General features: G+C 40.3%; 1 protein-coding gene across 4 annotated transcripts in view; it reads right to left on the minus strand.

The window, feature by feature from the left end:
* Nucleotides 1–23737, minus strand: part of CNOT6 (CCR4-NOT transcription complex subunit 6) — a 68392-nt gene extending 44655 nt beyond the window's left edge. For 3 of the 4 annotated variants that reach the window (XM_047777853.1, XM_047777854.1, XM_047777852.1), the window contains exons 1-2: nucleotides 23345–23737; nucleotides 7901–8014 (exon numbers count right to left, since the gene is read on the minus strand). In XM_047777853.1, the coding sequence (XP_047633809.1) occupies nucleotides 7901–8012 (112 nt within the window). In that variant the 5' untranslated portion in view covers nucleotides 8013–8014; nucleotides 23345–23737. Of the gene's footprint in view, nucleotides 1–7900; nucleotides 8021–23344 lie in introns of those variants that run through there. The other variant, XM_047777855.1, reaches the window with a different exon arrangement.
* Nucleotides 23738–24065: the final 328 nt, after the last annotated feature.

Here is a 24065-nt window from a genome sequence, read left to right on the forward strand (position 1 = left end):
AGACCAGAGGGCTGAAAGGCAGAAGAAAACAAAATAGAACCCCTAGAAAATTTGAATATTGGCGTTACCAAACACAATTAAAAAAAAAAAAAAAAACCTATGACAGACTCACATTTTCAGCAAGAGAGAACAGTAACATAGATTGTTTCCTTTCCACCTAAACCAGAAAAATATATGAAAATTTGAGTTTCAGGCACTGGACACCAGGCAGCACAGGACAGTCAGTGATTATTGACAGATGGGAAACAAACAAGGTGAGCCCCCAAGACTGTTCCAGTTTCCCGCTACAGTTTCTAGAAATTAGTACAGGGAGACAGAAACCAGCTGGAGTCTGGTGATGGCATGTTTAGGAGATGAAATTGCGAATCCAGAGATGGCAAGGCAGCTATAATTCACAGTGCAGAGTGCCAAAGAGGAGAGACTACACAGAAAGCTCTGGAGATCTGAAGAGGACATCCTCACCCACCCTGAGTCTTCAGCTGAGTGCTAATCAGCAAATGCATGGGCCAGAGACGGGGAAGTGGAGACTAACCAAAAAAAGGGAGAAGGAATAATCCTTTTGATCACATAGGCAAGAAAACTTCTGTGTTCCCACCAGAGTAATTCGCAGAGAACTTAGGATTATTTAAAAGCAAGCCCCCAAATCAAACGATTTCCAAATAATTTAACTGCATCCCAGAACAAATCTCAAGACTATTTATACAAATACAAAAATATCAAGCACTTAAAAAAGGAAAATACACACTGTAATTCAGCCAATAAAAAATTATGAGGCAGGAGTTCCTATTGCGGCTCAGTGGTAATGAATAGAACTGAAAGAAGAGAAATCACCTAGTATCCACCAGAGAATACTAATTTGAGAACATTATCAACTGGGAGGAGTTTAGTGCAATTCAGTAATGAGTGCAAAGTGTCCACAGCAAGGGTGAAAGCAATCTGGGCCCCAGGAATTCTCCAAACTGACCAGCTAGGGCCCCACATTGAGAAAAAAAGTTCCAAAAACAGAGGTAAAAGTGAGTAGGACAGGTACAAAAGAGATGAAGGGAAAAAAAGGTCCAGATAATGTGAGAAGGGAGCATAAATAGAAAGCCTCGGAAAACAAGTTCCCACGTTTCTGAACACTCCGTGAATAAACAAAAACACAGAAGAGGAAACTCTAAAGTTAAAAACTATTTTGAATCACATCTAAAAGTTAAAAAAAAAAACAACTAAATTTAAATTAAAATGAACAACAAAGAAGTTATACAGTCAAATCCCATGAAAGTTATATATTTTTAAAAGTTAGTATAAGCGAAGAGTTTAAGGAACAGAGCAACTCCCTCTAGACAGCAAAAACATACCACATACACATCCAAAAAACTATCATCTACAATTTCAAAATGAGCTGAAAGGTATTAAGAAATGACAAATCTTCATGAGCTTGGAGTTATCAGATGCAACTTGGAATGGATTTACAATGAGATCCTATTGAGTAGCATTGAGAACTATGTCTAGATACTTACATTGCAACAGAACAAAGGGTGGGAAAAAAAAAGTATACGTGTAAGTTGTAACTTGGTCTCCATGCTGTACAGCAGGAAAAAAATAAAAAAAAAATAAAGACAATTTTATATTCTTTCAAAAAAAAAGATGAATCAATAAAAGAACATAAATAAGGTTTAGAAAAACTCAGCAAAGGAAAACTAAACTACAAAGAGCTTAATAAAAACCACATGAGAATGCTTTTAGAAAAGTAGGAGGAGGGAGTTCCCGCTGTGGCACAGTTGGTTAAGGATCCAGTGTTGTCTCTTTGGCACTCTGGGTCAATCCCTAGGCCACTGCAGTGGCTTAAGGATCTAGTATTGGAGTTCCCGTCGTGGCGCAGTGGTTAACGAATCTGACTAGGAACCATGAGGTTGCGGGTTCGGTCCCTGCCCTTGCTCAGTGGGTTAACGATCCGGCGTTGCCGTGAGCTGTGGTGTAGGTTGCAGACGCGGCTCGGATCCTGCGTGGCTGTGGCTCTGGCGTAGGCCGGTGGCTACAGCTCCGATTCAACCCCTAGCCTGGGAACCTCCATATGCCGCGGGAGTAGCCCAAGAAATAGCAACAACAATAACAAAAAAAGACAAAAATAAATAAATAAATAAATAAAATTAAAAAAAAAAGGATCCAGTATTGCCCCAACTGTGGCTCAGATTCAATCCTTGGCCCAAGAACTTCCATATGCTGTGGGTGCGACCAAAAAAAAAAAAAAAAAAAAAAAAACCAGAAATCAGAAAGAAATTTTTAAAAATCACAAATGAAAAATAAATCAAAAAGGATTTTTAAAAAACCAACCACTTTCTTATATACCAGAGATGAACAAATGGAATCTGACATTAAAATCACAATACCACTAGCACCCCCCCAAAATTAAATAGTTATAAATTTAAATACGCATATGGTCTACATGAGGAAAACTGGAAGGTATCAAAGAACTAAATAAATGTAAAGACATTCCATGCTCCTGGATAGGAAGACTCAATATTGTCAAAATGTTAGTTCTTCCCAACTTGATCTACAAATTCAATGCCATCTCAACTAAATGCCCAGCAAATTGTTTTCTGTAAACTGACAAACTTATTCTAAAGTTTATATAGAGATAAAGGATACAGAATAGTCAACACAAAACTGAAGAATAAAATTTGGATGCTATCCAACTTCAAGACTTACAAAGCTACAGTAATTCAAGACTGTGGAATTGGCAAAAGAACACATAAAAAGATCAATGAAACAGAACGGAGAGCCCAAAAATAGACCCACATAAATACTGTCAACTGATCTTTAATAAAGGAGCAAAGGCAATACCATAGAGAAAAATCATTTCAACCATTGGTTCTGAATAACTGAACATTCACAAGACAAAAAAAAAAGTATCTAACCTTACAGTCCCATAAAAATTAACTCAAGATAGGTCACATTTTATTTTTTAATTTTTTTTGGCTGCACGGGTGGCATGCACAAGTCCCCAGGCCAAATACTGAACCCATGCCACAGCAGTAACAACGCTGGATCCTTAACCTGCTGAGCCATCAATGAAATCCCAAAATGGATCAGAAGTAAACATAAAATATAAACCCCTACCTGTGCTAGAAGATAACACAGGAGAAAATCTACATGATTTGGGTTTTCAATGACTTTAGATACAATACCAAAAGCACAAATATGTGAAGGAAATAATTATGCTGGACTCTTAAAATTAGTAACTTCTGCTATGTGAAAGACACTGTTAAGAGAATGAGAAGAAAAGCCAGAGACTGGGAGAAAACATTTGCAAAGACAAAGCTGATAAAGGACTGTTAATATATACAAAGAACTCTTAAAACTCAACAAGAAAACAAACAATCCAATTAAAAAATGGGCAAAAAGAGTTCCCATTGTGGCTCAGTGGTTAACGAATCTGACTAGGAACCATGAGGTTGCGGGTTCGATCCCTGGCCTTGCTCAGTGGGTTAAGGATCTGGCGTTGCTGTGGTGTAGCTTGCTGACATGGCTCGGATCCCGCATTGCTGTGGTGTAGGCTGGCAGCTACAGCTCTGATTCGACCCCTAGCCTGGGAACCTCCATATGCCGAGGTAGCAGCCGAAGAAATGGCAAAAAGACAAAAAAAAAAGGCAAAAGACCTAGACATTTCACCAAAGATATGTACACAGTAAAAAAGCACACAACAGATGCTCTTAATCATTTGTCATCATGGAAATGAAAATTAAATTAACAATAAGATACCTATTTACCTGTTAGAATAGGCAAAATCCAGAACAATAACAAGGTCAAATATCGGAGAGGATACAAAATGATATAGCCATTTTGGAAAATGGGTTGGCAGTTTCTAACAAAATTAAACATATTCTTACCATATGATCCATCAACTGTGCTCCAATAAATACTCAGGAGTTGAAAACTTACATCCATACAAAAACCTGCATGTGGACATTTATAGCAACTTTATCCATGACTGCCAAAACCTGGGAGTAACCAAGACGTCCTTTGGTAGGTGAATGGATAAACTGTGATACATTCAGACAACAGAGTATTATTTAGTACTAATAAGAAATGAACCATCAAGCCATGAAAATACAGGGAGGAACTTAAATGAACATTACTAAGTCAAAGAACCCAATCTAAAAAGTCTACATACTGTTTGACTCCAAGGGTGTGGCATTCTGGAAAAGGCAAAACTATGGAGACAGTAAAAGATAGGAAAAAGATGAGTGGTTGACAGGGGTTCAGGAAGAGGGAAGGAGGAATGAACAGGAAGATCCCAGAGGATTTTTAGGGCAATGAAACTACTCTGTATGACATGACAGTGGAGGATATATGCCGTTATACATTTGTCTAAACCCCAAAAATGTCCATTACAGTATCTGTCTAAACCCCAAAAAGGTGTAACACTAAGAGTGAACCCTAGGAGTTTCCATCATGGCGCAGCGGAAATGAATCTGACTAGGAACCATAATTGTGGGTTCAATCCCTGGCCTTGCTCAGTGGGTTAAGGATCTGGCATTGCCGTGAGCTGTGGTGTAGGCCAGCGGCTACAGCTCCGATTAGATCCCTAGCCTGGGAACCTCCATATGCCACAGTGCAGCCCTCAAAAGACAAAAGACAAAAAAAAAAAGAAAGAAAGAAAGAAAAGAAAAAAAAGTGTACCCTAATGTAAATAAACAATAAACTTTGGGTGATCATGATGTGTCAATGGAAGTTTACCAATTCTAATACACCACTCTGGTGGGGGATGTTGATAGTGGAGGGGTCATGCACTGTACTTTCTGTCAAATGTGCTGTAACCTGAAAACTACTCTAAAAAATAGTCTATTCAAAAAAATCCGGGAGTTCCCCTCGTGGCGCAGCGGAAATGAATCTGACTAGGAACCATGAGGTTTTGGGTTCCATCCCTGGCCTCACTCAGCGGGTTAAGGATCTGGTGTTGCCGTGTCCTGCGGTGTAGGTCGAAGATGGGGCTTGGATTCTGCGTTGCTGTGGCTGTGGTGGAGTGAATTTTATTGTACTTTATTTTTTAAAATGATTCTGAGACAAATGGAAATGAATATTCAAATTCAGAGACTGAATCTCTCTGAAGCCAGGGATCAGAACAAATACTGAAATTATAATCCAAGGAAACTTTCTGAAATTAAAAGGAAAAAAATTCAAACTCCACATTGAAAGAGTATACTATACCTGAGAATATCAAGGTAGCACAACCAATATCAAGATATATTCATGAAAATACTGATTTTAAGGAGAAAAAAAGTCCTTTGGGCATCTAGGCAAAAAAGAGCAAATAAATAATATGGGAAAGAAAATTAGACTATTACCAAGCCTACAGCAAAACTGAAGTAACATTTAACACACTTAAGGGAAGAATTCACATTTCCTTAATCCCAGGGATTTTCCATTCAGCCAAAATGACTCTCAAATATAAAAGGCAGAACTGTTATCAACTTGTAAGAAACTCGGGAATTCCCTGGTGGCCAAGAAGGTTAAGGATCCAGCACTGTCACTGCTGTGGCTCAGGTCACTGCAGTGGTGTGGGACTTCCACATGCTACAGGTGAGGGAGAGAGGGAAGAAGGAAGGAACAAACTCAGAGAATACTGCTCCCATGAGCCCCTTCTAAGGAAGCATCTAGAGAACAAGCTCCCAGAAAACCAAAATGAACAGAGAGACAAAAGAACTGGCAAGAGGCATTGAACATAAAGTTACTTGCAAAACTAATTCTAAATGGAGGGTTTATGCAAGCTAAATGGAAAAGCTGATAGTATGTAATGGCTACATACTCTGACAATACAGAGTACATCTATTTAATAGGGGGGCAGTGGTAAATATGTGGTGTTATCTGCTTTCAGCACTCATATTGGTGGTGGTATTTTTAGTATTGTTATTGTGAGACTATTATGTGTGTGATATGGGATAAAGTAATTAAGTAATTATGGGATATTCAAACTACATCATCCCACGTCCTTGAGAACTAGGACTCTCAGTATTAAGAGATACAGATGTAATTATAAAAAAAGCTAATTAAATCTCCATTATTCTGAATTTGAATCAAAAGAGCATGTTTTCATATTTTAACTTTCAATATACAAATATATTTTAGAGCTTTAAAGCTATTTTATAAAATAAATATATAATTATATAAACACTGTATATTACATCTTTCATCAACCACATAAATACATGTCATATTTCCTAGATCTGTGCAAAGACCTAGAAACAACAACCAAACTAGCAGTAATGAGCATCCCTAGCAATAGATATTATTGTCTTGAAGTAGCATTTCCAGCTAAAACAATCATTTTTTCTTGGGCAAAAAATTGACATTATTTTAGGTTTTAGGCAGGAAATACAAGGCAAGAAAAGCTTGCCATACCATACAGCAAGGAAATTACCAAAGACAACTAGGGTTGTGTCAAAGAACTGAGAAGTCACTGAAAGAACTCCGATTTGCCAACAAAACAATTTTAGCATAAAAATTATGAGCAATAATGACAACTCAGAGCATATATCTGAAACCTAAATATACTAGTTAATAATTAAACTTTAAAAAAATCTAACTGGTGACTCTCAAAGGACAACAGTTTATGCTGAAAACTAGTAAATAAAAGGAAAAAAACAAGCATTCTTTTCTGCTTTTCCTACACAAATTGTAGCTTGAGTAATCAACTAGTAAATGGGGGAAAGACAAAAGGCAAAACACAGAAATTTCACTCCACCACACCTACTTTATAATACTGAAATTGGCTAAATTAAAGCTAGCACTCCAAAAATCAGAAGAGGGAAAACAAGAGAAATCCATATAGGTATCAACTTCTCCTATGACTGCAGAGGAGAACGTTTAGGTTTACTCAACAGGTTAACTAGAAATTTTGAATTGGCAAGGGTCAAGTACTATTATCCTTACTTTCTTTTTTCTCTTTCAGTATAACACTTCTCAACTGAGACTTGGCAGTTATATTTTGTCTATCAGTTATTTACACCATATATTCCCTTCTCTCCCTAATATGTCATAAGCTTCAGAATGAGAGAGACTTGTTTTTCATCTATGTATCTTCCATATGCCTAGTACAGCACTTGGCAAAATGTTTTACACATAGCATATGCTCAGTATGTTTGCTGCACTAAATTAAAAAAAAAAATCAAGGGCAATCAGGTGAAAAGAAGAGAAAACTTGCTCTGTATTATTTCAAAACACAAAAACTAAGACAAACTAGAAGGAAAGTATGGATAGGCATATTAGACCAACATGAGCACAAAACTTCTTTAACACTGATTGCCTTGAAAAGTAGTAATGTCCCTTCACCACTTTTCAAGTTATTAAAAAAGATGCTGAGGATAACCATCTGGAAGCTCGTGTATGTCTCTGAATTTGTCTAGACTGCATTAAAGGTAAAAGGAAAATTTGAAATTTGCTTCAAACTCTTAAGATTTTGTGTTTCTGAATAAGGCTGTCCCCAGAGACTTGGACTGAAAAGCAAATGAAGAAAATAAGGAGAACCAAATCTATCCCAGAACATACACCAGAGCAGGCATTTCTTACCCCAGTGGAAACCTGTAATTTGATAGTGCAAAAGTTCTATCCTATTTTATTAGAGAATTAAGTATCAGAACAAACCTTTGTACATATGGCATTTTTTATGTGTTACTTTCATTTCATCCTGTATATTATTATCTCCATTTTATAAAAGGACACTGATACCGAGAGAATAAGCAAAGAATGGGTCTTGAACTTTGTCTCAAACCATGTTCTCTCCACTGACCCTTCCAGCTTCTAAGATAAATTAGCACTGGTAAAGTATAGCATTGCTTTTCTTGTATACTGGCATTAGAAAACATTTTTCTACCATGTCTTATCTTCCATACCATAAATTTATGCTTGCATGTCTTACCACTTATTTCAAGCTCTGCCCAATGTGATTTCTTTCCATTTGCTGCTTCTTCGGAGGACATAATTGTGTACATCCTCCGAGGGTCAGGAGGCTCGTATTTTTCTTTGGGCATGCCTGTTGAATTAGGAAAGAAACCAATCAGTACATGGAAGAACCAAATAACTGAAAAAGACAGCATCTTTTTAAAAACTAGATGCTCATATTATGATCTCTAAAGACAATTTTGCATTAAAAGGAACTAGGAGCTCCCTGAGGAAATGGAGGATTTCAGGCCTGGGATCAGAAAAATACAAACAAGCCTAGACACTAGGAAAGATGCTATGGCTGTGAAAGACAAAGAAGCCAGCTTGAAGAGGACCCGCTGGCCATAGGTAAGATAATCTGAATATCAAAAGAAAGACTACATTCCAAAACTGCATGAATTCAAAACTTTAAGGGGGGGGGGGGACTGGACAACTCAGTCACCTGAGAACTGGAAGATAAAAGGAAAGAATCAAGTATTTATCCTGCATTTCAGGCAGACACTAGATGATAAAATGTTCTTAACAGTACTCTAGCTAATAAAGGCAGAATTAAGTAATTAGAAAAACCAATATTTCACAACCTCTAATGAAAAAGTGGAATTATATATACGTATGACTAGGTCACTATGCTGTTCAGCAGATACTGGCACAACACTGCAAATCAACAATAAGAAAACTTTTAAAAAAGAAAGAAAAAGTGGAAAAAAATCCAATGGAAAAATTTTAAATAGATCTGGCTCTAAGACCTCAACCCAAGGACCAATCTCAGTACCAGGACAACTAGACTTACAGGTCAAAACTATGTATGCCCTTGCCCCTTCATCCAAAAAATTAAAAATAAAAAATTGAACCTGAATCAAATCAGCCTCTCTAGATCTGGTACCAGTATACTTTAAATAAGGGAGACAGAGGAATATGTTAATAATAACACAAGGGAGTTCTCCTCATGGCTCAGCAGTAACAAACCTGACTAGTATCCATGAGGATGCAGGTTCCATCCCTGGCCTCACTCAATGGGCTAAGGATCTGGAGTTGCCATGAGCTGTGGTGTAGGTCACAGATGTGGCTTGGATCCCATGTTGCTATGGCTGTGGTGGAGGCTGGTAGCTGCAGCTCCGATTTGACCCCTAGCCTGGGAAATTCGTCTGCCACAGTTGTGGCCCTAAAAGCAAAAAAAAAACAAAAAAAACCAAAAAAACCCACAGACACAATAGTGTGACTATACTTAACAGTGCTGGACTGTACACTTCAAATGACTAAGAGAGTAGTTTGTTATATATATTTTACCATGATTAATTTTTTCTTAATTTTATAATAATGCCACAAGAACACAGCCAGCCAGAGGCAGAATATGGAAATTTCTACATGACAACAGACCGAAAAGGAATAACATGAAAAAGGAGAAGAGGAACTTGATATTAAATGACTTAATGAGGCATTGCAGTCAAATGCAATGTATAGACCTTGTCTGGGTTTTATCTGAACAATCAAGTATAAAAAACAATTTTGAGAATCAGACAAATTTAAAGAAGAACTAAATTTAAGTTTACAGTGGGCTATGGTTTATTTTGCTTCCAGTTATTTTTAAAATTCTTATCTCTTATAGACACATCCTGAAATATTTAGGCAAAATGAAATCTCTCTCCTTTGCATATTTCCCCACATCCCTTACCCTGGTCTCATTTCACCTTATTTGTTTGGATGAGCCATTATCTGCTTTAACCAACTCCCCACCTACTCTGGATACCTAACACAGCTAAGCCAAGCTGAAGAAAAACCTACCATCGTGTGAATTTTAAGTGAGCTGTAAGCAATCACTTACCTCTAATGGAGTTACTGCTGAATGGGTACAAAGTTTTAGCTTCACAAGCACATGGATGGAGGTGATGGGCGCACAACATTATGAATGTATTTAATACCAATGAATGCTACACTTAAAGATGGTTAAGACAGTAAATTCAATGTTATGTATATTTTCCCACAATAAAAAAAAATTGGAGGAGTTCCTGTTGTGGCACGGCAGAAATGAATCTGAGTAGTATACATGAGGATGCGGGCCTTGCTCAGTGGGTTAAGGATCCAGGGTTGCTATGGCTATGGCATAGGCTGGCAGCTGTAGCTCCCATTCATCCCCTAGCCTGGGAACTTCCAAATGCTGTTGAGTGTGACCCCCTCCCCGCCGCCCGCCAAAAAAGTAAAAAATTTAAAGCTACTTTCATCATGCTATGCTGCTTCTCTAATGAAGAGAAGTAGAGCTATTTTTCAAACATAGAAATGAGCTTTGACCATGAAGTAAAAACAGGAGGTGTAATCCTAAAAAGCTTTTTGAAAAAAGTTAGAATACAAATGGTGAGACTAACCATCTGCACAAGAAAGAGCACATCTATTTTTTGGTTTTGTTAAAAAACCAGGGAGTTCCCATTGTGTGCCACAATGGGAAACAAATCCGACTAGGAACCATGAGGTTGCGGGTTTGATCCCTGGCCTTGCTCAGTGGGTTAAGGATCTGGCGTTGCCATGAGCTGTGGTGTAGGTTGCAGTCATGGCTCAAAACCTGCGTTGCTGTGGCTGTGTTGTAGGCCAGAAGCTGTAGCTCCAATTATACCCCTAGCCTGGGAACCTCCATATGCCAAGGGTGCGGCCCTAAAAAACAAACAAACAAACAAAACAAAACAAACTGTTCTCTTAGTTTCTTAAGAATATGAAAACAACAACTAAAGTTTTCAGACTGATACAAAAAATACCCAACAGAGAGAGCAATACAGTCAAAAACTGTTCCTATTCCATCCAGAGGCAAAGCAAATGCCCTTTCTGAATCATATGAATACACCAGTAATTTATATCAAAAATATGAAAGGCTAGGTAAGGTTAACAAAAGGGCTTGATAACAACATTCCTCAAGACTCCTTAAGATCACCCAAATGCCATTATTCTGAGTAGATTTTACTTAACAAAAAAACCCATCTGATCTTCATTGGCTTTTTTAAATAGAATTTAATAATGGTAAGCTGATATGTCCAGCTGAGGTTAGAGTTTAGGTCCTATTATTAATCACTTGACTTCTTAGTGAAAGCTCAGAAGTCTGATTTACCAATCTCATGTGAGCTTAGTGTGAATCAATGTCCAGAGTTTGCTCATGCTTCAGAGAATAAGTAAAAGTATCGCTGAACTGAAATCTGAAATCCAGGCCCCTGACCTGGGGTCATTCCATCAAAGAGTCATAATTTCTGCATAGGCAGCCAACCACTCCCTTTCTTGCTTTTCATAATGTGTGACAGGTTGTCTTAAAATGTAAAAGCAGTTCTCTAAACTTGAAAGCAGCAAGAGATCTTTATTTTCCAAATCCCTGAGAGTGACGATTAGAAAGTGGGAGAAAGAGTATGACGGAAAAAAAGAAATGGTAGCAAATTTGACAATCAAGCTCTTTTGAGGAGCACATCTGCCCAATGAACAACCCCACTCATTTTTCTTGGAATCCACCAAAACATAGTATTGGAAACATACTATTGGACATAGTACTGGAAACTAGGTTGAGAAAAGGATATAAGAATACATACAATTTAGGATTTTTCCCAAGGTTCTGAAACCAACAAGCAGATCTTGCTCTCAAAAAAAAAAAAAAAAAAAAACAATAAAAATTTAAAAATACGGTGTGTCACTACAGATTACTATCTAAAAAGAATAAAAGGTTTCCAAAGTAGACCTGAAAACTGTCAAGGAGAATTACAAGACTTAAAAAATAGCTGGGCCCCGCCGCACATATTGCCATCTGGCCCTGTGGACCCCACTGCCTGCGGACCTGCCCAGCCTCCTGTGCACTGTGTCTGGTTCCTCCAGTGTCTGGTTCCTCCAGTGTCGACGCCATGAAGAAAGTGGTTCGGCAGCTCCAGCTGGAGGCTGGGCTCAACCTCAAAGGTTTTTCCCAGGCAGCTGCAGCTCTGAAACCCTTCTGTCTGCAAAATGCTCAACATGACCTCCTGTTGACTGGAGTCTCTTCCAAGTACGAATCCTTTCAGACCCCAGAAACTCTGTTCCTTTTCTGTAGTAAGGTTTTCTAAACCACTTTTCATGAACAATGACTACCCAAAGCAAGCTGAATTTGAAACCTGTATAAAAGCCTATCTCTATAATACGTGCCATACTATACAAAACAAACTTATACTTTTGTTAGTCCTTAACATCTATCTCTCTGAATTTTCATGATTTATTTTTCACAAGGGTAATTATTTTACATGCACTGGCAGCAGCATGCAATAAAATACTTAGTACAAAAAAAAAAAAAAAATGGAGCTCCCGTCGTGGCACAGTGGTTAACCAATCCGACTAGGAACCATGAGGTTGCAGGTTCAATCCCTGGCCTTGCTCAGTGGGTTAAGGATCTGGCGTTGCCGTGAGCTGTAGTATAGGTCGCAGACGCAGCTTGGATCTGGCATTGCTGTGGCTGTGGTGTAGGCCAGTGGCTACAGCTCCGATTGGACCCCTAGCCTGGGAACCTCCATATGCCACAGAAAATGGCCCTAGAAAAGGCAAAAAAAAAAAAAAAAGCTGGGCTAGAGTTAGCAGGTATGCAGGACCTGACTAGTCAATCTCCAACTCCTTCAATCCAGTGTCAATCACTACTGATCCTGGCAGCATAAAATCTGTCCTTGATCTAGATCTCAGAGAAATGTTTTTTCATTATCTTAGAATAACTATGTACCTTAAATATAAGACATTATTTACCAGCATAGAAAGAGGTATGCTTTCATTATTAAACATTTTACGAAGCAGCTTAAAAACACATAGCAGAGGGAATTCCCCCTGTGGTGCAGTGGGTTAAGAATCCAACTGCAGGAGTTCCTGTCGTGGCGCAGTGGTTAACGAATCCGACTAGGAACCATGAGGTTGTGGGTTCAGTCCCTGCCCTTGCTCAGTGGGTTAACGATCCGGCGTTGCCGTGAGCTGTGGTGTAGGTTGCAGGTGCGGCTCGGATCCTGCGTTGCTGTGGCTCTGGCATAGGCCGGAGACTACAGCTCCTCTTGGACCCCTAGCCTGGGAACCTCCATATGCCACGGGAGCGGCCCAAAGAAATAGCAAAAAGACAAAAAAAAAAAAAAAGAAAGAAAGAAAGAAAAAGAATCCAACTGCAGTAGCTTGGGTCGCTGCAGAGGTAAGATGTTCGATCCCTGGCCTGGCGCAGTGGGTTAAAAAGATCCAGCGCTGCCACAGCTGTGGGGTAGATCAGGAGCCATGGCTCAGATTCAATCCCTGGCTCAGGAGCTTCCACGTGCCTTGGGTGCAGCCATAGAAAAGAACAAAAAAACCCCAAGCAAAAAAAATACACGAAGGAAGGGGGAGGGGGGAGGAGGTGGAGGGAGGAGAGGAGTGAGAGGAGGGGAGGGGAAGGTGGAGAAAAGACCATAACTGCAAGTCAGCCACCATTTGAGGCAGGTATTAAATTAAGAAAATTGCTAACGAAAGAGAAAGATTTGTGATTATACTTTCATAAGGGAAAACTGTATTTCAGAGTTAATCAAATGGCCCAGTTGAAAAAAAAAAAAAAAACTCCTATACGAAAGAATGAGTTAATGAAGAAAGAATCTATAAAAACAAAGTCAAGTCATCTCATAATTCCTAATTATTAGATGAACCTTTTTAAGGCAAAGATTTATTTATTTTTGTCTCTTGTCCTTTTAGGGCTGCACCTGCGGCATATGGAGGTTCCCAGGCTAGGGGTCTAAAAGGAGCTATAGCCGCCGGCCTACGCCAGAGCCACAGCTCATGGCAATGCTGGATCCAACCCACTGAGTGAGGCCGGGGATCAAACCCAAAACCTCATGGTTCCTAGTCAGATTCGTTTCCGCTGCCTAAGGCAAAGATTTATAAATTCGGTTCAAACTACTAGAAGAATCACTGGCACTGGTATAGTGTTAAGGTAACATCACCAACTGGACTGTTTTATGATTATTAGGTAGAAAATGTTCAAGAAAGGAATAAACTGTTACTCTCTTCATCAATCTTCCCAACACTAATGGGGATAGAACCAGATACTTTGGGCCTTCTGATCTGTCCTGATATGAAGTACACACCAACAACATTTACTTTGACTAAGAACTAGAGGAACTGGGCAGATGACACCCAAGAAGCAACTGGACAAAATGAGAATGGGGGATGTGCTGCATAATAGATAACTGGTCTGCTACCTTCAAGTGTCAGGACTATTCCAGATTTGAAGAGAATTACAGGATATAGATAATGAGATGCAATTAATAGTCCCTATATAGGCTCCACAAATCAGCAACAAAGGACATTCTGTGGACATCTGGAGAAACATTTAATATCTAGTTCCTATTCTAAAATATTAATGATTATGAGATCATGTTATTTTGGTAATGTACAAAACTGTTTCTTGTTAAAAGGCACTCTAAATTAAATAATTTATTTTAATTCTATCAGCCAGATTTTTTCAAAGGGAAACGAGTCTAAGCCAATCTTTTTTTTTTTTTTTTTGTCTTTTGTCTTTTTTGTTGTTGTTGTTGTTGCTATTTCTTGGGCCGCTCCCGTGGCATATGGAGGTTCTCAGGCTAGGGGTCCAAGAGGAGCTGTAGCCGCCAGCCTACGCCAGAGCCACAGCAACGCAGGATCCGAGCCGCATCTGCAACCTACACCACAGCTCACGGCAACGCCGGATCGTTAACCCACTGAGCAAGGGCAGGGACTGAACCCGCAACCTCATGGTTCCTAGTCGGATTCGTTAACCACTGCGCCACGACGGGAACTCCAGTTACAGCCAATCTTAACTGACAAGATAAAATGATAAATTTCGCATACCTCTTTTCCTTTTCTTGATTATTACATTTTCTCCTCCATTCTTTGTGCTTTATTTCTTCCACAAATACAAAGTGGGAGAGGAAAGGAAGCAAGGGAAGCAGGGGGAAATGAATTTATGTGTAGAAAGATCCTTCTATTTGATCAGGCTCTTCACAGATCTGCAAGTTAGGGAGTTTTTTTAAGAGCCACACGCATGGCATATGGAAGTTCCCAGGCTAGGGGTCAAATAGGAGCTGCAGCTGCAGGCCTGTGCCACAGTCACAGCAACACCAGATCCAAGCTACATCTGCAACCTATGCTACAGCTTTTGGCAATGCCAGATCCTTAACCCACTGAGTGAGGCCAGGGATCAAACCTACATCCTTGTGGATACTAGTCGGGGTCTTAACCCACTAAGCCACAATAGGAACTCCAAGTTAGGGAATATCTGAAAAGGTAGAGAGACTAGCCTTGGCATCAATTTATTTCTTATAATCCAAATTTTCACTAGCTCTTACCTAATTTTTCATTAAATCCAACTGATTTTTACTTCTACAGGACTTTGAAACCTGTCTTCTCCATTTTCACTGCTACAGAAGTTAATTCAGACCCTCATTCCTCAGCTACAACTTCTAAACAACCTTCTCTATATCTTCCTGATAGATGCCTGTTCATGTCACTCTCCTGCTTAAAAATCTAAAATGGCTCTTTCTGCCTACCTAGCCGAAGTCCAAACTTCAAAGTCTGCAATGTGGAAAGAACTTAGGCAACTATTCTCTCAGGCATCTTCAGCCACTTACACACATGCCACCCTATAAAGTCCTAAGTTAATTAAAACAAACTTACTCCTAAAACATAATTTTTCAATACATGGTAATCCTCATTCTAAACCCTCAACCCTAAACTCCTACTCACCCTTCAGGGCAACTCAGGTTGGATGTTAAAGCCCCTGTAAGCCCTTCCCAACAAAGGCACAAGTTCACGACTCCTCTGCACACCATACATTTACTGGAGCAACTATCACCCCATTTTGTATTTCCCAGTGTCTTGTGTAAGACCTACTACATTTTACTAATGCACTGGTCTAAACATTCTTTCCTTCATGACTCAGAATCAGGCATTCATAGAAGAAAAATCCACAGGTAAATCAATATACCTGAGCCATGCTTCCTTAAAAGAGAAATCTTGTGGCACAGCAGGTAAAGGATCCGGCATTACTGCATGTGTGATGCAGGCTGCAACCATGGCACAGGTTTGATCCCTGATGTGGGAATTTCCATATGCTGCAGGTGTGGCCAAAAAAGTCTTCTTTACAGAATCCATTCAATGAAAATTTACTAAGCAATTTTATGTATCAGGCACTTTGACAGGTACTGGGTATAAATATTAGGATGTATGTACATGACCTTGGATCTTAATCTACTACAGGGCACGAACAAAAATCTTAAAACTGTGCAATCACACAACCTTTTCTTATTTTTATAAACATTACTCTAATTTAGGACTTCTTCCCTATCCCTCACAAACACAGGAATTTATCATTCCCTGCACTGAGCTATTCTGAACCTTTGACAATCTAGATTCAGCTATTGTCTGAACCTAGGACAATCTAGATAAAAAGCTGTACTCCATTACAATAATGCCTCACACAACTCTAGAATTCTGTCACTGATGAAACCAAGATCTCAGGTTCATTCTCCAAATATGTTGTTAAGATCATGAGCTCTTGGAGTTCCCATTGTGGCTCAGCGGGTTAAGAACCCAGCTAGTATCCACAAGGATGCAGGTTTGATCCCTGGCCTCCCTAGTCAGTTGAGAACCTGGTGCTGCTACAAGCTGTGGCATAAGTTGCAATTGTGGCTCAGATCTGGTGTGGCTGTAGCACAGGTCTACAGCCGCAGCTACTATTCAACCCCTAGCCTGGGAACTTCCTTCCATATGCTGCAAGTACAGCACCCCCCCAAAAAAACAAACAAACAAAAAAAAACAAACCATGATCTCTTGAGTTTCCTTCTCAGCTATACCTTTTTTTTTTTTGTCTTTTCTAGGGCCACACCTGCGGCATATGGAGATTCCCAGGCTAGGGGTCCAATCAGAGCTGTAGCCACTGGCCTACACCAAGAGCTACAGGAACGCCAGATCCTATCCACATCTGCAACCTACACCACAGCTCATGGCAACGCCGGATCCCCAACCCACTGATCGAGGCCAGGGATTGAACCCACAACCTCATCATTCCTAGTCGGATTCGTTAACCACTGATCCACAACGGGAACTCCCAAACTATCCTTTACCTGTATTCTCTACTCCCAAACTCTGCCTAATACTTAAGACAACAGATCTCAAATGATATCATCTCAGGACCCTTATACTCAGATACCTCAAAGAGCTTTCATTTGTGTGGGTTATACTCATTAATATTTACCATACTAGAAATCAGAACCAAGATTTTTAAAATAGTAACTCATTAAATATAATAAACCTAATACATGTTAACATTTTTATGAAAAGTAACCATTTTCAAAAACAAAGTAAAAATTTTTGAGATGAGTGACACTGTCTTACATTTTTACAAATCTTTAAGGCCTGACATGCTAGAAGACAGCTGGATTCACCTATCCGCTCTGAATTCAATTTATCAGGTATCATATGTCATTCTGTTAGACTCCAGGAAACTCCACTGCATACGGATAAGAGAATGACAATGAAAAGGGCAAATATGGTCTTAATATTTCCAAGAACTGAAGGTTTCTATAGCCACCTTATCCTGCCTCCCAAAATCTCCTTTTCTCAAGTAGAATAAAAATAAATTTTAGTTAAACCAACTTTAATTGGTTTCCACTCAATAAGGCCTCTGCAAAAAGATTTTTAAATGATAAAATATTCCTCCAAAACATACAACTAAACAGCAGATGTAGTAGTCAATATTAAGCTCTAAAAGAAGATTGGCATACCCATCTGCATTCGCAGTGCCCAGCCAATAACCAAGAGCCCATTAAGAAGTTAACTAGACTGCTGTTGAAATACAATTCTACCCTTGTGCATGTGCCCGATTACACAAGTGAATGTAAAACACAGTCAGAGAAGCCAGAGTGTTCTGCAACACCATAGGAAACTACCAATTTTATTTTATTTATTTATTTTTGTTTTTTTGTCTTTTCTAGGGCCGCACATGTGGCATATGGAGGTTCCCAGGCTAGGGGTCTAAACAGAGCTGTAGCCGCTGGCCTACGCCAGAGCCACAGAAACGCCAGATCTGAGCTGCGTCTGTGACCTACACCACAGCTCATGGCAACGCCGGATTCTTAACCCACTGAGCGAGGCCAGGGATCGAACCTGCAACCTCATGGTTCCTAGTTGGATTCGTTAACCACTGACGGGAACTCCTGGAAACCACCAATTTTAAAGGTCAAAAATGGTCAAATACTAGTGATTTCATTCAAGCCAATAAATTAACTCAATATAACCAATGAAGGTACACCAAGTATAGGTAATCTACAAATTTCAACTTGAAATAAATACAAATACTTCTTAGCTTAGAAATTTTAATTTCCATATCTTTAAGTCAAATATAAAGTTTAGGGCAAAAGAACATATTAAGACAAATATGACTTATAATCTAATCAGCAGAAGCTGAATGACCACTAACATGCAGGACATTAAGTCAATCCATGATTTGTTTGGCGAAACCTCAAAAAATAAGGACAGGCCATTGATATTAACTGTTTCCTTAGCATGAGACAAGCACCAATTGACTAGTTTACAATGATGGCTGCCAAGAGAAATCTTTTCATTTCTTTATTACCTTTTGACAGATTTTCCATAATCTACCCCTCTCTCTTTATAATCATAACTTTCTAGCTACCACCATGTAGTTGGAATTTTAGCCTTTTGAGGCAGTCAACACTTATTTTAGCTATCAATTCATGTATACAATCATTTGGGGAGGTCCTAAAATACTAGCAATCAGTACTGGCCCATACTTTAACTATAAAAAAGTATGTCACACATAAAATTTCCCCACTCCTATCCATCTAAACTCTCAATGAATCCCTATTATACATAGATGGAAGTCCCAACACTTTAAGAAAAAGCCCATGACTATTCACTGTCTCTTACATCCTTGCATCCTATTTTTCACAGCCCAAGTTGTATGTAACTTTACTGCACATACTGCTTCTCACTGAAATGTCCTACTCAGCCTGACAAACCCCTATTTAACCTTCAAAACTCAGCCCTACGACCTCTGAGATGACTCCCTCAAGTTTCCCAAGCAGAACTAGTTGCTCCTTCATTAGCATGCTCCAAATGCTTTGTATGTATATTCCTTATTATTGTATATAACCTGATGAGCACTTTCATTGCTTCCTTTGTCTGCCCTCCCCCTAATTTCACAAAATGCCTCCAGGCCATGAGGATAGTCATAACCTTTAAGCTTGGTGGCTCAACTTCTGATAAGCAGAGGCTTGATTTTTCCAGCTTAAGCTCTAGAGTCTGCCTAAGCTTAACTCAGAGGACAAGTTCTCAATAACTGAATTTTCAGGTGTACTATTTTATAGGTTTTGATTGCTCTAAACTTTTTTCAAAACATTCTGATTATAAATTATCCTGTATTACAGAGCAATTGGGCAGAGCCCTCAAGCCCATTATAAAAGGGACCACAGACACAAAAGATACTATATCCAAGTTTAAAACAGAATCAGAGTCACAACTCCAACTACCTCAAATGTGACTTTTTAATATGGAGGGTTTCCACTTAAACACTGATATCCAAGTGATCTCTAAATCATTTTGCTCCTCTATGAAAAATATTTTGCCTCCGTCCTTTGCTATAGGATAAAGATATACCTAACTTTTTGCTTGGTAAAGATAGTCCATCAAAATCTAGGCAGGACACACCTTTGCAGGCTCATCCCCAATCACTCTCCTTGTTTCAGTGACATATCACCATTGGCCTTACCACACTTCCCACCTCAGTGCACCTATGGTTCCTTTTGTTTGAAATGATCCCATCTGCCCAGTCTGACAAACACATATTCTGTACTGTTTTCTGTAAACTGCTCCCACACTTTCTACAAATATAATTCTTTCTTCTCCTACAGCACTCTGTACACCTACAAAGTCTACAGACGAGAAGACAGGAACTGAGTATTATTCAGTTTTTAATTCTCAGGGTCCAATACTATGTTCAGCATATACTATTTTCTGCACATAACTTAAGTTACCAAGAATACAAAAAAAAAAATGAAGGGGAGGTAAAGTCCAGAGAAGGGTAATATTAAGGCAGCCTAAATTAGTCTCCATCTTACATGCAAATAACCTTCTTTTTTTGGCCACACCCTTGGCATGAGGAAGTTCCTGGGCCAGAGATCGAACCTGTGCCAGGGCAGTGACTAGAGCAACAGCAGTAACACCAGATCCTTAACTCACTGTGCCACCGAAGAACTCCTACCTTCTCCTCTTCATTTACTTGTTCAAATACCAAAATATGGTGCATTCCATTGTACTCTAATGCACACAGGCTATGCATACAGTAAGTTTACAGTTTAACTTTTTTTTTTTTTTTGGTCTTTTTACAACCACACCTGAGGCATATGGAAGTTCCCGCCAGGCTAGGGGTTGAATCAGAGCTGGAGCTTCTGGCTTACACCACAGTCACAGCAAGGCCAGATCTGAGGCCTGTCTGCAACCTACACCACAGCTCCTGGCAATGCTGGATCCTTAACCCACTGAGCAAGGCCAGGGATCGAACTCGAATCCCCATGAACACTAGCAGGGTTCTTAAGCTGCCAAGCCACAATGGGAATTCCAACAGTTTAACTTATTCAGCATTTCTTATTTTCACTTAGTGTTTTGTTACTTATACTACCTAGTGAAAGGGCTACCTTCCTCAAGTGCGTAGCAGATAAGGAAAGAAAAAAGTACATAAGTAAAAGATTTTGTGGAATCTAAGGATTTGAAAATTAAAATTGGAACTTTTTTCTAGACAGTAACGCTACATTCTAATTACAACAAAAGTATAAACAGTACACACTGGAAATCCAAGTCTTTTCTTCATTAAGACTGTATGTTCTTAACTGAACCTAATTTGACTTTTCCAAAGTGTTAAATACTTTAAAAGCAGGGCTTCCCAACCAGTGTACCTTATATATGGGAAAGTTACAGGTGTGCTAAAGAAGGTTCTCACCCCGTATGGCCCAAAAGCTATAGCTGTGAGCAGCCCTGACCATTTTTTCCCCCACATTTCAATCTGGTACTTATTATTAGTTTTATACATTTAACTAACCTAGTTGTACCCATAAAGTTCCTTTTACGCAACACAGTAATCTCTTGTTAATATAAGTGAATGAGTAGTGGCAAAAGCTAAATGAAGAGAGATGCCAGAGCAACAGCATTTGTTCTGTGGTATTACACCATTGGAGATCCATAACCAAGGGAAACATAAAACAGGCCATCAAAACAAACATGAAGTTGGAGTTCCTGCTGTGGCACAATGGGATCAGCAGCAATGCTGGGAGGCAGCAACCTGGGAGGCAGGTTCGATTCCAGGCTCAGCACAATGAAATAAGGATCCCCTGCTACCGCAGGTGCAGTTCTGATCTGAGCCCTGGCCCTGGAACTCTATAGACCACGGGGCGGCCAAAAAAGAGAGAGAAAAAAAAATGAAATTAACACTGGACAATTGAAATGTCACAATTATATTAAAATAGAAGTTTATGAAAATACAACTCTTACCATTAGAAATTTAATGTATATTTAAGTGATTCCACAGGAATTTTAAGGTATATGATATAATACCATTGATTTATTTTTTCATTTTTAAAAGATTTATTGAAATATAGTTGATTTACAATGTTGTGATCAGCCTTGACCACTTATTCCAGTATGCCTTACATATATGATCCCTTTCTGTTATACTATGGTATGAAAGAGATTTGTGCTTTAAAGACTATAAAAAAGCTAATATGAATACAGTGGAATGCCTAAGCAGTAACCAAAACGCATTATGTATAAACCTTTGTAGCCAGGACCAAGTTCTATAACTAATTTCATGTATGTTCAAAAGGAAATAGTCTGAAAAGTTTTACTTTGCCACTGATTAAAGAAATCTGGAAAAAAAAAAAAAAAAAAACCCTAAAAATCAAATAGGCTTTCAAAAGAGCTTATCCACATTTCATGTACATTACATTCTGAGTCTCAGAAAAAGACTTTTGTCCTTTGTGATACCCTCGTTTTGTCATCTTTTCATTAAGCATCTTGCTCACCTACTGAGGACTGACCAGACTCAACCAGTTCAAATAACTTCCATCCATTAAAACAAATCCCTCTTCCCTCCTAAAACTAACCTCCAGCAAGAACAGCACTTGCTCATGCACGTTAACACAAAACCCAGTCCTTTCCCTACTAACTGCATAATCTTGGGCAAGTTACTTTAACCTTCCTAGGCCTGTTTCCTCAACATCAGCTATTCAAATATTTTGTTTAAATCAAGTCTACTGGACTAGATCACTCGTCTAAAAATATTAAGCAATTTTTATTTCCAAAGTGATCACATTCTAAAGACTGCCATAATTGCCCTGAGAGCAATTACAAAACAAGTCTTCAAAACCTTCTGATCAATGGACATAGCTCCTATACCCTACAAAACTGCTTAGGGATGGTAAATTCTAGCATAAAACAAAGTGCTAGTAAATGTCATTTTATTTTTCACTCGTTCATATTTTCTCTTCCTCTCCAAAATTAAAATCCCCAGGCACAAAGAGGCAAAGAGATTCCACACTAGCACTAATGGGATAATCCATATGGAAAACAGGTAAGTATGGGAATTCATATTCAAGGAGACTAAATGTCAGCTTAACACAAGAAGTCCAAAAAGAACAAGCAAGATGACCATTCACAATCTGTAATTTGCAGTAACAGTTCAAGAAAAAGTTACAAGTGTTCATCAGCAGGCTCTTTGGGGAAGATGAAGGAGGAAAGAGCCAAAGGTTTCCAAAGAAAATAATGATTTAGAAATAAATAGGAGAGATATGATTCTAGTTATTAGAAAAGACTGTTTCAAGTACTTAAAACCATCTCTGAGTCCTCAGCAGTATTATATGTCTTTTCATCTGGTTCTAAGTTCTTCTTTAACCATGTCATTCCTACCCCTCAAAATTTTTTCCTCAAACTGAGTTTTAAATATATTTGGGGGAGGGGTAAACAGTTGGTTTCCCGCTTTACCCTAACTGCGAAGTTCCACACTCCACCGCGCGCAATCCCACATAGCCCACTTCTGCAAAGTTGCCACCCATCCTGGCCACCAAGTCTCCTCCTAGAACGACAACAGTCAGAGTCTAGGGCCAGGGAATCCCCCAACCTCGGTGGCCCCTGCGCGCCCCCGCCGTCAATCAACGCCCCCACTCCCCTACTCTGCGCGGGGGCGCGGCCTGCAGAGGCGTGGGATCGCAACAGCTGCGCGTCTAGGGACCCCCAACAGCCGCCAGCTCCTCCAAGCTGCAGGCCTGTTGCCCGCAAAACTCAAGTTCCTATTGCCCGAGCCCCCCGCGCTCCAGTCCTACCGAGCGGGGCCCGTGCGCTATCCGTGTGCAGGGAGCAGCGCCTGGCCGGGCCTCGGGTGCGTCTCGCTCACCTCTTGGGGTGCGCCGCCTTCCTCCGCCGCTGCCGCCGCCTCCTCCCTGTGAGTGCAGCGGGGTCTGACCTGTGGAACCACCATACCAGTCCCGCCCGCTGCTGCAGCGCCGCCGCCGCCGCTCTTCTGCCGCCTCAGTCGCCGCTCTTTGTTCCCCCTCTGAAATCCACCGCTTAAGCCGCCCGCCTCAGCCGCCCTGACGGGTCGCCACTACGCCCTCCGGCCTCCCAGCCTCCGGTCTCGCCTGCCTAACTGCGCCCACCGCTGTCTTCGCCTCCGCGCCGCCGACGTCGCCGCCACCGACGCCGCCGCCTCCTCCTCCGCGCCCCCCTAGTTTTCATTGAAAGCAAACAAGATCATGGCGGCGGCCGCCGTCCCCCAGCCAGCGAGCGCCCGGACCGCCGCCGCCGCTCCAACATCCAGGCCGCCCATTGGCTGCTGCCGCCGGGTGCGACCATTCAGCGTCCGGGGAGGTCGCTCTCCGCACGCCGCTTTCCCAGGCCCCGCCCGCTCGTGTCCCCCATACCCCTCCCCCCGCCACTGGGAGCAGTGAGCCGACCCAGCGCGCTTTGGGGCGGGCCTCCCTCTCCCTTCCCGCTCTCCTACGGATTTCCTGCTTGGTAGCGCCTGATTTCTTAAGGCTCCTCCGTTTTTCAGCTAGGTTTTTTTTTTTTTTTCCCTCCAGCTGTTCACTCTTGTTCCTCTCTTCCCTCTTTTTTCT

The sequence above is a fragment of the Phacochoerus africanus genome, chromosome 4, assembly GCF_016906955.1.
Source record: "Phacochoerus africanus isolate WHEZ1 chromosome 4, ROS_Pafr_v1, whole genome shotgun sequence".
NCBI lineage: Eukaryota > Metazoa > Chordata > Mammalia > Artiodactyla > Suidae > Phacochoerus > Phacochoerus africanus.